Source organism: Terrapene carolina, unplaced genomic scaffold (genome assembly GCF_002925995.2).
Source record: "Terrapene carolina triunguis isolate 2854851 unplaced genomic scaffold, T_m_triunguis-2.0 Scaffold180, whole genome shotgun sequence".
NCBI lineage: Eukaryota > Metazoa > Chordata > Testudines > Emydidae > Terrapene > Terrapene triunguis.
This window is the reverse complement of record NW_020664531.1, coordinates 7,539,268-7,556,160: the sequence shown is the minus strand read 5'-3', so window position 1 is coordinate 7,556,160 and position 16,893 is coordinate 7,539,268. Positions and strand designations below refer to the sequence as shown.

Sequence of the window (16,893 nt, the reverse complement as noted above, 5' to 3'; positions counted from 1 at the left end):
TTGCAAGGAGAAGATGAGGGGGTTAAGCAAGATAGATCCAGGTAGATTGTTTATTGTCTAAAGATCTGTTTCTCTGAATGCCTTGATTCTGAATAAACAATGATTTGCTTTATGAAACCTGCTTGGTCACTGGAATTACCATTTGATAGCAGTCCTGAAGAGGAGTACCTTGGATTTGACCCCTATCCTATCAGACCTGCTGAGACATTCACAGTTGATAACCAAGATAGCTGCAGCTCAGCACTTGGTCTCAGAGAAGCAGTTGCAGGGTTCCACCCTGAGATGTGAAAGTAGTGAGACTTATCACCTGGGTGGGAGATGCACTCCAAGGGCCACATGGGGGTCTGAGATGCAGCTAGCTTGGTAACTGTGACAGACCCAAAAGAGCTAAGGCTGGCTCCACAGAGCTAGAGCCAGACTCTCAGCTGGTGTAAGTTTGCATAGTTGTGCCAACTTATACCTGCTGAAAACCTGAGCAATAGATTATAGAGGAAAATCATCCACACTTACAATAATTTTCTGAGCCAAATCAAACAATATGAAATTAGTGAAACATGCAAAAAAGAGGAAATGACATCAAACATTTTACTGCAAAAGGACAAAAGTTCTTCAGTGACATTCTCAACACACTGAAAAATACCTTCCCTTCTGCATGCACAAAGGCCTGTATTTATTGAATGCAGCAAAGAAGCCAGAGGAAACACTAACAAAAGTGTATAACGACTAAGCCACTACTAGACAAGGATCGGCAGAGGCTAAGTTAGGTCCCATACAAGGAATCATATCATAAGATCACAGAATACACACAGATAAAAGAAAATGGGACAACTGCCAGGAAACAAAAATCCGTGGAGAATAAGATGTGCCCTACGCAGTTGCATGACACAAAATGTATTGAAAAAGCAAACTAGTGAAAGAGCTACCCTTTACTCGTTAAGTCGTAGTACTGAAAATAAAATGTGCAATCCACAACGAAGGACATAGTCACAAAATGTAAACAAGCCTCCTTAAAAATAGAACTACTGGAGTAACTACCTTCTATTTCCAAAATGTCCATAAGCGGAATGCAGCTTAAACAAAGAAACAGATTTCTTTTTTAAATGAACACAAATAATTGGAGTTGACTCTCTGGTCTTGGTCAATTGTCTTTACACAATATCTGTCATTGTCATGCTTAGTTTAGAGCAGTGCTGCAAGTTGCTCTCTTTCCAGAGTACTAAATATTGTTCTTAATTAGTAATTTGTTGGAAAAAAGTTCCATATAATCTAAATTGAAAAAGAAAAAAATAGAGACATAAAATGCCATACTATATTAAAATGAGCAAATGTAGTTTGGTAGATCCATAAATATTTCATGTATTTCTTTTTAAAAAACTTTATTTTCTAATCTACCACCTCCTAAAGTTCTCATTTCTAATCACCAGGGCCCTCTTACTTTACATATATATATTTGTCCTGATGCAGCTGTTAGTGGGAGATGGAATGTACATATTGGTTGCTTACTTGCCTTTATGTGCCTTTTTTTATTGTGTAGACTTGCTATGATGGCTTTTGTTAAACTGAAAACCAAACACCAAACATTTTGAGGAAAATGTTCTTTATATCTGATATCTATTCTTCATAGTGTTCAGTGAATGACTTTAAAGTTTATATAGTTTGGGAACAAAAAGGGACTATAGTAATTGTTACCAGCCCTGGTAGCCTCATTGCTGATAGGGAACAGGTGTGATACTATGATAGTCTCTTGCTTTCTTTTTGTTTGCTCTGCTAAATGGACTGTATTGTCAAAAGTGTATGGTGGGAGATGCAGTGTTTCTGGAGAATACCTCCCCTAGAAAGCAGCATCAGGAATTCCTGAACTATCTGCCAGTACATGTTACTATTAGGTTAGTTGCTTCCGACCATCAGAAGTGAGGAAAATCATGCCCATTTGGCTAACAATAATTGTATATTATGAGGCTGCTTTCCTGAAATGGAGAGGGGGGGAAATTGCAGCATTGACCTTCAGTTTATAACAGAATTTGAAATTCTTTCAACATACAATCGATGCAAGAGACTGAATGGATCAGAAATTGGTAAGGCACAGAATCGTTCACCTCTAGGCCCATGTCACAGGGTGACTGTCCCATCAATAATACACTTAGCTCGCCTCCCCAGGAGGGAGGAGAAAATAAGCACAGTCACATGACAGGCACGTCACCTGGCTAAATAAAAAAAATCAGTTCTTCTGGGGTAAAGATAAAAACAGAAGCTTCTGCAACATTAAAGGGGTAGAGAGAGGGCAGACAGCCTGGAGAGGAGCATGGCAGGGGGAATTGGAAGCCCAGAGAGGACAGATTTGGGTCTGAAGGTGGAAAGGAAACCCCCCTCGAGAAGGGGGAATGTCACGTTGAGTACCCTAGGCTTTGAATTAATTACTGAGCGCAGGATAACTGCAATACCACATGGGGGGGGGCACCCTGCCAGCCCACTAGCTCAAAACTGATCTAGGACTACTAGTAAATGAATGCTGTTGCCATTTCAGTATTCAGTAGACTATGCTGTATGAACTGGAAGACACAGTACTGTTCCGAGGGTATGCATCATAACACTTGATACGAGATTTAGCTCTAGCTGAAATCCTGGCCAGCAAGCTTCGGAAAAAGCACTGAGTGGAAATAAACACTGGCCCCTCTCATGCCTGTGAATGACTCCCTCACACTGAGAAGTGGTCCCTCCAGGTCAGGGTTGAGGCACACTGGCTGTCCAATGTAGGGAATGTAACACTGCCACTGTCAGTGTTACACCTATTCTGCACATAAGGGGAACTTTAGTTTCTCCTCCTATCAGTATAGTGCTGCACCTTTCAGGGTATGTCTACACTACGAGGGTAATTCGATTTTACTTAAATCGAATATGTGGAATCGATATTGCAAAGTCGAACGTGTGTGTCCACACTAAGGACACACTAAGGACAGTAATTCGACTTTGTGAGTCCACACTAACGGGGCGAGCGTCGATATTGGAAGCGGTGCACTGTGGGCAGCTATCCCACAGTTCCCGCAGTCCCCGCTGCCCATCGGAATTCTGGGTCGAGCTGCCAATGCCTTCTGGGTAAAAAAAATTTGTCGTCATCCGTCCGTCACTAACGCCCTCCCTCCCTCCATGAAAGCGCCGGCGGGAAATCAGTTCGCGCACTTTTCTGGTCAGTGAGAGCGCGGACGCCACAGCACTGCGATCATGGATCACGCTGCGACCATCGCTGCACTTCTGGCCGTTCTCAACACCTTGCAGCTTATCATACACCTTTCCCTGAGGCAGATGAAGAGTAATCAGGCGAGGAGGCTACGACACCGCCGTGATGGCCTGAAGTCGGAGAGTAGCACAGAGCTGTCAGAAACCACGAGCCCCAGCGCCCAGGACATCACGGTGGCAATGGGTCATGTGGATATCGTGGAACGTCGATTCTGGGCCCGGGAAACAAGCACGGACTGGTGGGACCGTATAGTGCTTCAGGTCTGGGATGAATCCCAGTGGCTGCGAAACTTTCGCATGCGGAAGGGGACTTTCCTCGAACTTTGTGAGTTGCTGTCCCCTGCCCTGAAGCGCCAGAATACCAGGATGAGAGCAGCCCTCACAGTTGAGAAGCGAGTGGCCATAGCCCTCTGGAAGCTTGCAACGCCGGACAGCTACCGGTTGGTTGCGAACCACTTTGGTGTGGGCAAATCTACCGTGGGGGTTGTTGTCATGCAAGTAGCCAAGGCAATCGTGAAGGTACTGCTCCCAAAGGTAGTGACCCTGGGAAACGCGCAGGTCATCATAGATGGCTTTGCCGCGATGGGATTCCCAAACTGCGGTGGGGCTATCGATGGGACTCACATCCCTATCCTGGGACCGGACCACCAGGCCAGCCAGTACATCAATAGAAAGGGCTACTTTTCAATGGTGCTGCAAGCACTGGTGGACCATCGGGGACGGTTTACAAACATCTACGTCGGATGGCCGGGCAAGGTTCATGACGCTCGCGTGTTCAGGAACTCTGGTCTGTTTAGACGGCTGCAGGAAGGTATTTACTTCCCAGACCACAAAATAACTCTTGGGGATGTGGAGATGCCTACAGTCATCCTCGGGGACCCAGCCTACCCGCTAATGCCCTGGCTCATGAAGCCCTATACTGGCGCCCTGGACACAGAAAAAGAACTCTTCAACTACCGGCTGAGCAAGTGCAGAATGGTGGTGGAGTGTGCTTTTGGCCGTCTCAAAGGGAGATGGAGAAGCTTACTCACTCGCTGTGATCTCAGTGAAACCAATATCCCCATCGTTATTGCAGCTTGCTGTGTGCTCCACAATCTGTGTGAGAGCAAGGGGGAGACCTTTATGGCGGGGTGGGAGCTAGAGGCAAATAGCCTGGCTGCTGATTACGTCCAGCCAGACAGCCGGGCCATTAGAAGATCCCAGCGGGACGCCCTGTCCATCCGGGAGGCTTTGAAAGCTAGGTTCCTGAGTGAGCAGGGCAACCAGTGACTTTTCAGTTTGTGGACAGAAAAGCTGAACCTGCCCCCGTTTCTTTACCCAGTTCATTTTGACTATCCTCTCCAGTTACATACCCCCTTCACCCACTTCCCCTTCCCAAAAAATAAAATCATTTCTATTTTGTTAATTAACACCGTTGTCTGTATTGCTGTTTTCGCGGGAATATTTTAAACCGGGGACGCAGACTGTGGCGGGGGGCGGGTTCAGTGTTCTGATGCAAATGATGCTTCTAAACTCCCGGAATGACAGGCTCCGCACTGGTGGACTGGTTATTTCAATGGAGAACATGAAAAACACCTCCCAGACTGACCAGGGTAACCAGTGACTGCACTGTGTATGTGTCCTGATGCTGGACCTGACACCGCCTCTGTACCCTGCTAAAGGTCACTGTCCTGTCCAATTACCAAGCCCCTTCCCCCCTCCAGACAGACTCTCCCTCAAAAGAACCTGACTGAAACAGCAATGAACAGAAACAAACATTTTATTGCGAACCAGACATGAAACGTGGGGGGTGAAACTTGGACGGGGGCTTGTGTGAGGTGGGTAGGAAAGGACTTATGAAATTTTGGGGAATGTCAGCCTTCTAGTGCTAGAGCAGTCTGCAGGGGTTGACTGAAAGTTTTAACGTCCCTTGCCGCCCCTCCTTCTTTGGACTTTAGGTGAGGGTGGTGTGTGACTTGGTGGCGGGTGAGGGCGGTTACAGATAGACTGCAGCGGGGCTCTGTCCTCCTGCCTCCGGTCTTGCAGAACATCCACAAGGCGCCGGAGCGTGTCCGTTTGCTCCCTCATTAGTCCAAGCAGCTTTTCAGTAGCCTGTTGGTCCTCCTGACGCCACCTCTCCTCCCGTTCCATGACTGCTCGGTGCATTTGTGACAAGTTCTCCCTCCACTGTGTCTGCTGGGCTGCCTGGGCTCGGGAGCAGCCCATTAGTTCTGAGAACATGTCTTCACGCGTCTTCTTCTTCCTCCGCCTAATCTGCGCTAGCCTCTGGGAGTGTGCTGACAGGCTGGGTTGGGAGACAGTCGCAGATGTGTCTGTGTGAATTGTAAAAAGGGAGTGAATTCCTGAGACAGATAAATGAAATTGTATACAAAGAACCTAGTCTTTCTCTGTGAACAAGACCATGTACTGCACCTCTCACATGCGCACTCAGGACAAGGTCGAATTTTCGGCCGTTGCCTTCAGTGCCTGTGGACTTGCGGTGGTCTTGGAGTGATCAGAGAACTGTGGCTGGAGACCTGAACTTCTGGAGCGGGCAATAATGGTAAGCCGTAGACTTGTGGCTGCTTAAAACTCCAGCAGTAGCACTGGCCTCCTTTCACATTGAAAGCAATGCCAGTCTCTGCTGCCAGCAATCAGGACAGCATCAACTCTGCCCCGTCCCACCCCCTCGCGGCTGTCCCAGGGAAAGATCCCTGTATGCTGCCTCTCTCCCTCCACCGCGTGGCTGTAAAGCAGTCCCAATACTAACATTCCCCTCCCTAATTCAAAGCAGGGCGTCATGAGCGACATCACCCTCCTGAAGATCCCGGACACCCAGAAAGAACGCATGCTGCGGGAAAGCATGCAGAAACCGGGGCCGTATGCCGCCATGCTATGTCGGGCCATGATCCCCGAGTACTTGATTGTGGCGTGGAGGGGACATGTCTGCTACCACGGAGGGCCCACTAAGATCGCCCTACCCCGGAACCTCATAAACAGGCTTGAGATCTACCTCCACGAGACCTACGAGGAGTTCTCCTACGAGGATTTCTCGTCAATCCCCGGCCACATTGACCGGATTTTCGCCTAGGTGCACTGGGACTATGGAGTGGAGCGTCTTGGGCCTCGGAATCATGTAGTAACGGACATTGTGAAAATTTTTTAAAATACTTGGGACTAAATTGAGAAGAGCCTAAGACAGAGAAATCATGAAAACCCATTTGTTACCTTTGTAAATATTCCTGTTTTGTACCTGATTATTTTTTACTAGTTTACAGCACTTTTATAAATATACATTGTTAATAGTATAAATATTACCGTTCTGTTTTAAATAAATGTTTACATGTTTACAGCACTTACTGCTTGATCCTTCCCCTGATTCTGTGTCCGGGGTAAGGGATGGGGACGGTTGGTACGGGATCTCGGTAAGGGTGATGAAGAGCTCCTGGCTGTCGGGGAAATCAGCGGTGCCAGCGCTGTCGACTGCCTCGTCCTCCTCATCTCCTTCTTCATCTTCCCCGTCCGCTAACATGTCCGACGAGGAACCGGCCGCGGACAATATCCCATCCTCGGAGTCCACGGTCAGGGGTGGGGTAGTGGTGGCGGCCGCTCCCAGGATGGAATGCAGTGCCTCGTAGAAACGGGATGTGTGGGGCTGGGATCCGGATCGTCCGTTAGCCTCTTTGGTTTTTTGGTAGCCTTGTCTCAGCTCCTTGATTTTCACGCGGCACTGCGTTGCATCCCGGCTGTAGCCTCTCTCTGCCATGGCTTTGGAGATCTTCTCGTAGATCTTAGCATTCCTTCTTTTGGAGCGCAGCTCGGAAAGCACGGACTCATCGCCCCACACTGCGATGAGATCCAAGACTTCCCGATCAGTCCATGCTGGGGCCCTCTTTCTATTAGATTGCACGGCCATCTCTGCTGGAGAGCTCTGCATCGTTGCCACTGCTCCTGAGCTCACCTCGATGTCCAAACAGGAACTGAGATTCAAACTGCCCAGACAGGAAAATGAATTCAAATTTTCCCGGGGGTGTGGCTGGTCAGAGCAGCCGAGCTCGGACTGCTGTCCAGAGCGTCAACAGAGTGGTGCACTGTGGGATAGCTCCCGGAGCTATTAGCGTCGATTTCCATCCACACCTAGCCTAATTCGATATGGCCATTTCGAATTTAGCGCTACTCCTCTCGTTGGGGAGGATTACAGAAATCGATTTAAAGAGCGCTCTATGTCGAACTAAATGGCTTCCTGGTGTGGACGGGTGCAGGGTTAATTCGATATAACGGCGCTAAATTCGACATAAAAGCCTAGTGTAGACCAGGCCTTAGAGACACTTAATTCACATAAGAACAGACTGCCTAAGGAGGTTGTGGAAGCTCCTTTGCTGGAGGTTTTCGAAAGGAGGCTCAATAGCCAGCTGTCTTGGATGGTTTAGACCTGTGGTTCTCAAACTAGGGCCACTGCTTGTTCAGGGAAAGCCCTGGTGGGCCGGGCTGGTTTGTTTACCTGCTGCGTCCGTGGTTCGCCGCTCCAGGCCAATGGGAGCTGCAGAAAGCAGCGCGGGCCGAGGGACATACTGGCCGCCATTTCCCGCAGCCCCCATTGGCCTGGAGCAGCGAACCGTGGCCACTGGAAGCTGTGATCGGCCGAACCTGCAGACGTGGCAGGTAAACAAACCGGCCCGGCCCGCCAGGGGCTTTCCCTGAACTAGTTTGAGAACCACTGGTTTAGACCCAACAAATCCTGCATCTTGGCAGGGGGTTAGACTAGATGACCCTTGCAGTCCCTTTTAACCCTATGGTTCTCTGACAAATCCTGGCCATTTCCATGAGAGCATGGACAGTTGCTCCTGCTAGGAACAAGTGTGATTCTACTCTGTAGAAGGGCTGTACTCGGAGAGCCCGCACAACTGCAGAACTCAAGCTCTACTGGGATCCTGGTGTTCTGCAACACAGCAGGGACTGAGGGAGGGGCAGGGCTGATGGTACCACCTTCTGCAGATCTGCTAGATATTCTCTACTCCTCCAGGAGCGGGGAAGGAGGTAAGGATATGAAGGGTTGAAGAGACTATTCCAGCCCTGAGTTTGAAACAGCAGCCACAGAGCAATTTCACTATTACTCCATAGCTATCCCATCCCACAACTCTGTGGTGGGGCTAGGGTTTGGGGCTTGAATCATTTTGTAATAAAAAGACACATTCTGAACTGGCTGATGACGACTGACAGCTGAGCTATTATAGAACAGCAGCTGCATGAGTAGAACACCAACACTTTACTTCCTGAATACAGATTTTTAAAATAATTTAAAATGTCTTTCACTATTTTAATAATAATACAGATCCATTTTTATATCAGCAAGAGCCACCTGGATTCCCAAAATGTTTCTATAGTCATACTTCCAGCCTGATTGAAAGAGCTTGCCCTTCTATATATACACAACACCCAGGGGCCAAACTGTGCCTTCCCACTTGTGCAGCCCCATTTAGTTTAGTGTGCGGGTCAATGAGGGTAGAGGTGGGCCAAAGATGTTCAAGACAGCTGTTGTCATGTCTTATAATTAAAATTCTAGTAACAGAGTAACTATAACCATAACAGTGCATTTGTGAACAGATACATTCAGTTATCAAAGAATCACAGTAACCTGTGTTCCTGAATAAACTGGTATCGTGACAGAGATTATGGAGACTAATGATAGTAAAAAGATAAAGCGAGTACTGGAGCAAATTGCTGTAGCAACATGGTTTTATGTTGTTGTTTTGTTGTGTTGATTTTTTTTTCTAAAAAACTCACTTTTATAATCAGTTCTGTAAATGAGACACCAGAACTGTGAACAAGTGTGATTATAGTGTGGCAAGGAGAGAAGAAAGAGAGATTATTTCTGCAGTAAGAACATCACTGAAAATAGTATCACACTGGGAATGAAGATAATTTCATTATGGATTCTTTTGCTGGTAATCCCATGGGTTGCCTCTGATCTTCTACTTACAGAGAAGAACAATCCACAATCCTGTACGTTTAATTCTTTTAAAAGAAAAGATATCCCAAAGCTGCAGAAATAAGTTCTCTATAAAGGTGGAATTGTAGTTATGGGCAAAGGTGTTTGAATTAGGGAAACATACAGAACCTATTATACGATGGCTCTTAACAGACATTGGTTTAAAAGAAAGACTATCTTAGATATCACATACACATCTATCTTTCTGCAGATATTCTTTATGGCATTAAAATAGATTGAGTAGATTATATTGGAGTCAATCATCATACATGTTGGGCCAGATCCTCAGCTGGTGTAAATCAGTGTAGCTCTATTGACTTTAATGATGCTACATTGATTTATACCAGCTGAGGATCTGGCTCACCAAGGGCCAGCTTGAGTCCAGCCCTGCAAGGATGCACAAGAAACCTTCCCTCTTCTGAGCCTCTGTGCAGTGCGGGGTATGTTGCTAGTAAAGATGCTAGACTGAGAGGGAGAACAGTGAGAGGGTGGTGGTGACCATGACACCACGCTTTCCATCCTAAATAGCACAGCTAGCTCAAACAGGGGAAGCACATGCTGTACACTTTCAAGGGTGTAGCAGTCTGCATGATTCCACCCTGTCGCATGCCTGGCTGCTTTGGTGAGTTTCCATTGGGGCTGCCTATCTCCCATCACCTTCCCTCTAACCAGTGGCTTACTGCCACTTTGGTCCAAAATATGTAGCTTCACACTAAACTCAGGAGGTTTCAAGAACAGGTGCCTTGGAATTGCAATTTCAAAAATGAGCATGAGTGTTTCTTTTGTTGACCATAAAAGAGCCAGGTCCAACTTGAGTGATGGATCCTGCCTTCTTCCTATGGGTGGTGTAAAGCACTATTCTCTGTTGGCCAGCTCAATTCTTACACAATCCAGCTTCCCACTCTCCAGCCCTTAACACATGGCCAGGTGTTACAAAGGCTGCAGCTTTGTGGAACGAATCAGAAGGCCAATGATATGTAACATTTCACACTGCTGGAGGGAAAGTATTAGCTTCCGTGTGTCTTCATGCTCATTTATTCTCTGTCAGCCAGCCAGGTCTGTCCCTTGCAGCATTGATCCCTGAGAGCATACCTAAGTACAGAGGACCCCCCAAAAATGGGGCCCTCTGTGGCTGTACATTCCCTGATGCCTTTGGCTAGCCTTTGATCTCATTGCTCTTTTCTTTACTGTGAGCATTTGTCCAAGTAACATACCACTCAAGAGCCCTCATTTCTAGGTACACCAATCATTGAGGTCTTAAAGTTGACTACACAGGTTAGGGTGTTCCCTCACTTTTGTAAATAGTTTAACTCAAAAATAACGACTCAGGAAACTAAAGGTTACAGAGAGTCATTTTCACAGAAGAAAGGAATCCTGCAGCCGTTTAAGTGTCCTGCATTAATTTACTTTATATGTCTCATTTTGGTCTTTGTCATACACTATGTTCCACTTTTGGGCATTGGCAGCTTGCAAGGTATGCCCCATTACCTAGAAAAAATGTCCGCTGCTCTGTCTATTTTGTAGCGCACTATGTATTGTCTGCCCTGCCCAGCACCTCCCAACCCAAGGGTATCTGCATTTCAGTAGTACTGATAAGTATTCTGTGAATCACTTTAGGATGAAAGGGCCCACATAGGGACATAAAATATTACCTCCAAAATATTATTGACTGCACCAGCCCTAAGTGGCAGAGACTAGGAATTCTTTATTTATGAGCGTGTAAGTGGCATTCCACTCCAGCCATTGATGAATTTTGTTTATAACAGTAGTCGAGACAGGTTATCATAGGTTTTTACAGGTTCTTCTTGGAGGGAATTTATATTTATGATGAGAATTTCTAAGAGTTCTTGCGAGGTGTTTGTGTTTAATGAGACATTTCTATTTTACTGTGAGTTACAACTTTTATTTTATGGAGCATTTCACAGGAGCAGCTCATTGATGATTGACATCCCTCCACCTCACTAACCAGACAAATATAACAAGGTCCCTAGCACAGGGCTCTTAGTGAGACCCTGATTAAAGGATTTAAGGCTGGGATTTCAAAGGAGCCTAAGGAGTTAGGCAGACAACTCCTACTGAAACTCAGTGGAAGTTGTCTGCCTAACTCTTTTAGGCTCCTTCAAAATATCCCAGCCTAAATAAATAATTGAGGACACAATATTGGGCTTACAATGAGCCCTCACTATGAGGCTTAAAACAAAAAGACAAGCTACAACCCTAATTCAAGGATTACAACAGATGGCCACTACATACATAAACCCCAAATCTTTCTCTGCTTACAGATTCCTGTTCTTTGAATAGTGACCTAGGAATGTGATCTGGTCACTGGATATCACCAGAGAATATGACAAGCACTCCTTCCTTCCTTTTTGTATTGTAAGCTTTTGGGGCTGGGAATAGGCCTTCCTATTTGCTTTCACTCTGCTTAGCATATTTTGGGTGCTACTGCAACACAGCTAATAGGGAAACATATTACCTCTTCACTTCCACACCATTATTTTTAATCCTGTGGTTTTTTCCTTGCCCCTTCACTATTATTTAGCATCGTAAGTATATTACCTAATCCTGGGGATACAGCATGTATGAAATACAAGTTACAAAACAAAATATTATATGCATTGAATTATGTGCCAAGCACTGCTCTAGCATAGTGCTATGAAGAAATCCAGCATATTTTCCTTTACTGTTGAATTTCCCCCTCCTCACCACCAGTAAAATATTTTTAATGCTTAACTTTTCATTTTCATGCTGTCTCATACAATTTGTAAGCCAAGATGAGCATCGGTCAATACTATCATTTTTTATGCCAACGGTGAAAGACAATCACATTTATTTCCCTTTTAACACCTGCAGCTTCTGGTGAAATGGATGGGTTAGCATGGGGGCTATTCTCGGTGGTGTGTTTGTTTTTAAACAGAAGAGGAACAGATCTAGGTTCCTTATAGGGCTATGGGTTGCTGTTCACAGAAATGTTGGAGAGGCTACTTTCAGATAGTGAAATATTCCTGAACTGCCATATCAAAATAGACCACTGATCTATCAACTCTGGTATACTTTGACTTTGATTTTGGCCACCTCCTGCTCCTTTACCGTAAGGCAGTGTTTTTCAACCTGTGCTCTGTGGATCCATGTTGGTCCGCAGACTTATGCTGAAGATTTCCAAAGAGGTCCACACTTCCATTCAAAATTTTGTAGAGGTCCACAAATGAAAAAAGGTTGAAAATCACTGTCATAAAGTATCTCCAAAAATCTCCATGTGAATCTGTAGATGCACTTGTTCTTAAAAACATCTACTCAAATCAAGTGCCTAAATATTAAAACTATGTGAAACTAACAAATTCTCACTTTGCAGTTGTTCCCACAGTGAAGTAGTATTTGATATTTGTGAATCTGAACAGGGGAGAAATGTCAACATCTCTACAAAGCATTTACCTTTTTGAGGTGACGGAGACCAGATTCCATTGCTCTTGATACTGCTGGACAACATTCAAGAGGAAATCTCTGCTGGTCACTAAACCATCCCCACCCCCATTCACACACACACACACACACACACACACACACAAACATAGTAAGGTCAAAGTCAGACTAATATTTTGGGATGACACAGCAGAAGTCAGCAAAGCCTTTTCATCAGGAGCAAATCTTTATAAACCATTAATCAAAACAAAGAACTGTAAAAGCTAAAAGAAAAGACCTCTCTAATTTACTCCTCAGAACCTTATTGTAGAACCCTGGCATCCCATGAATTCTCTTCCCCAAATATTCTAGCAGCTCCTCTCCTGTGTGAGGAAAGGACAGCACGGAAGCCAGAATTGACCTCTTACCCATGAGCCATGCCACTTAGACTTATGCCAAAGAGGGGCTAATCCATCTAGTTTTATGAGAGTCAATGGGACTACTCACAGGAGTAAGGCAAGTAGGACTTTCTCAACCTATCCCAAGATTTGTTTCTGCACCACAATACCTACTCATCTGTGCTTGGCATTATAGGCACAACTATGTTCTTCTATATTCTAGTGAGTCTCTTTCAGTAAAACAATATCTATTTTGTTAAGGTAGGAAGGGAACTTATTCCCTCCCTACCGCTGCATTTGAAAGGTCCAATTATTCCCTTGACATGTAAAGAAAGAAATTCAACAGTACTATTCATCTTGACAGAAAAATGTTATCCTCTGAAAACAGAAAAAATGGCATTAATGCAAAGAAGGATTACACATCTCAACAAGCTTCCTAAAAGCCTTTTTCAGCAATATGCTAGACTATACCTTGCACTCTCCATAAACACGAGTCTTGAGATGAAATTATCCAACGTAAACAAAAACGTTAACAAATAGCCTACCATCTGGAAATTCAATAATCTCTAGTAATCTTTTGAACACCACTTTTAAAAATTACTTTCAATTTCTCTCTCCTATCTGAAAGCACACAATGTTTTTTTTCTACCTCAGAGTTACATGTTTATTAAATCTATGCTACCAGATATCATCAAAAGCCATTCCAGAGATGTGACAACAAAGCTGTACTTGTAAAAATGCTTTTTCCACCCACAAACAGCCTTACACCAAAAAATAATCACATGTATTCTGTAGCATTAACCTCAAATTCCAAGGAGTTTCTCTTCACCAAAATAAGAGAAAGTTGAAAGTTAATGGGAGTTGGTAGCCTAATTGCCCTTTGTGCCTTTGAAAATCTCCACCTACTTTTATATATCTTGACCCCTTTCTCTTTCTAAGATGATCCTGTCCCTTTCTCCTCCATTGAATCGCTACAGCATGATCAACCCATCCATTTTGTGCCTTTGCCATAGACACACATTATGGTCATAAATACAGTGCTTTTCAGCTTATGGACTATCTGTAGGGATGTTTAACCAGGGTATACCACCAGGAGACTACAGAAATTGGGCAAGATTGATGTAGTAGTCATTCAAAGACTCCACATATTTCCCATGAACCTTTTCTATTATGCATCCTCTCCTCATTTAAAAGAGCACAAAACTACCCCAATCCATTTGACTACTTTGCACTGACTTCTCCATCCCTAGTTTGGAGAATGTTTCCCAAATCTCACTGAGCACTTCTAGATCTACAGGCTAGAATGCCTAACACAATGGGGTCCCAGTCCTGACTGTGATGCCTTCTGCTACCAGAATACAAACCATCAACTGTAACTAGACCTGGTCAAAACATTCCAACTAGCTCTACCTGCAACCATTGCAAAATAGTCCTGATGAATAAAATAGGTAAAATGTAAACTTTTGTGGCTTTCAATAACCTACTTTTAATTTTCTTCAAGCCAAGCTAATTGTTCCTTTGCTAGGGACCTCATGGAAAAAAAAAGAGAAAATAGAATATGTGTAGAGATGGACCAAAGTTGCAAAATGTAACACAGGATCCAGATTTCAGTGCCCCCCAAAATTCAGGAATCTTTGGATCCGGTGTTTCGATTTGGCCCATTATAAGGAAAGTGTCCATTTGGAAAATTTCTATTTGAATTTGGATTTCAAATAACCCAAAAGTCTGGTTTTGGATCAGGAGATTTCATTCAGAACCTATCTTTAAATATGCTGAGCATCACAATCTTTCTCTCTCGTTTTCTTCCCGGTTTAGCTTTGGACCCAACATGCAATGTCACTTTCAAAATGGTCTGATATTTGAAAATGCTTATAATTCAAAATAAAATAAATATTTTGAATTTAACAACTTTTAATTAAATAATTCTGGAACACAGTAATTTTTGATTGCTATAATACATAAATCAGTTCAACAACACATATAACCTCTTAGTTACATTATAATTTTATGGGATCCCCATCTTATAACCTCCCTGAAAGTATGCAAGTCTACTTCTGCCCTTCTGGGGGGACTTTAAACATCTCCACAAGTTTTCACACTGTTATTTAACTGGATTTCAATTTTTTACTTTAAAAAAAAAATCAGCATTTTTAGAAAGAGATGGACGCACATTTAAACAGAGATTTGAAAAATATTACCATACTGTCTCCAGTCCACAGAAGGAGGCAAATTCATCCACAGAATAAGGTTGTTGAGTTGATTTAAGGAGGACGGCAGTGAATGGAAACCTTTCTGGCTGTACCACACCTAAGAGAGAAAACAGAGATATTAAATGAAAGATGGCCTGAACCAGGACCCCAGATCCAAATACCCTGGAATTTTAGGGAATTTCAGATGCAACGTTATGTAAGATTACAGGAGCTATGTGCCCCTCTGAGGAGCCACATGCATGGGATGGGGTAGTCCTGGGTGGAACAGAATCAAATGAGCTGTAGAGGTCCCTTGGTTGAGTACAGTTGTTGTCAACCCTTTCCATTCCAGGACACTCCATCCCACTAGCAACAAAGGAAGAGGAAGAGAACTCACGGTTTAGTGGATCACCTAGACCAGCCCCTTACATCATGCCAGATCAAATATACATGAAACACATAACTCTCCTATTTGTGCTGAAAAGGTAACATTAATTGGTTTAATTTGAAACCCAGTGGGAGAATTTAGAAAACAATAAAACTTTGAGGTACTTTTCACTTTTGAGATTTCAAAATGAGATCTGCAAGCAATAGAAAAACACAACAATCAGAGCTAGCCACTCCATATGGGGCATGGAGGATTGAGGCCAATAACTCATCTACTATCAACATCTATCCAAAAGAGTTTGCTAGGCATAGAAAAGCATGAATACTGCCCTTAATGGGTGTTGAAACATGCTCCCCCCACACACCCCACACCCAGTGAGGAGCTCTGGGAGGCAGTGTGACAGAGCTTGGACACAATACCTTCTTGAACAATGCAGCTCTACACTGCCCCAAGAGGCCTGGTCTACACTGGAGGGAGGGGGATCGAGTTAAGATACGCAACTTCAGCTACGAGAATAGCGTAGCTGAAGTCGATGTAGCTTAGATCGACTTAGATTGACTTATTTCGCATCCTCGCGGCATGGGATCGACGGCCGCCGCTCCCTCATCGACTCCGCTTCTGCCTCTCGCCCTGGTGGAGTTCCGGAGTCGACGGGGAGCACGTTCGGGGATCGATGTATCACATCTAGACAAGACGCGATACACCAATCCCCGATAGATCGATCACTACCCGCCGATCCGGCGGGCAGTGTAGACGTACCCAGACTAATACCTTTATGGCACAACCCAGCCCTTCTCCAAGTAACAGGTAGCACCCATTTCTGTCACACAGCCTGACCAATATGCCTCAGCCTTTAATGGAATTACCACTTCTTGAGGTGAGAAAACAGCCTAAGCTCCATGCCCTTTCAGATGACACTACCAACAAAAGTGGTGAGGAGTTCCATTTATAGTTGGGGTTGTTGGTGGATACCTGTCCACATGAACTGGGCTGACCCTCACCAACTCATTTCACATAGGCCACCAAACAGACACTAGATGGCAACAATTTTAACTTTTTTTTACATAAAAGGAATATTTATTTGTACAGATGAGAGAATCTTTATTTACAAAAAGGTCTCATTTTTTGAGGGAAAATAATTCTCTCATAGAATATCAGGGTTGGAAGGGACCTCAGGAGGTCATCTAGTCCAACCCCTTGCTCAAAGCAGGACCAATCCCCAGACAGATTTTTACCCCAGTTCCCTAAATGGCCCCCTCAACAATTGAACTCACAACCCTGGGTTTAGCAGGCCAATGCTGAAACCACTGAGCTATC

At 44.5% G+C, this 16,893-nt stretch overlaps 1 protein-coding gene across 1 annotated transcript in view; it reads right to left on the bottom strand.

Moving 5' to 3' along the window:
• The window catches only part of LOC113407020 (ATP-binding cassette sub-family A member 13-like), a 289,939-nt gene that overhangs the window by 77,986 nt on the left and 195,060 nt on the right, over nucleotides 1–16,893 (bottom strand). Inside the window, exon 48 of the mRNA XM_026654099.1 lies at nucleotides 15,198–15,306. Coding sequence (XP_026509884.1) covers nucleotides 15,198–15,306 — 109 coding nt within the window. The remainder of the gene's footprint in view (nucleotides 1–15,197; nucleotides 15,307–16,893) is intronic.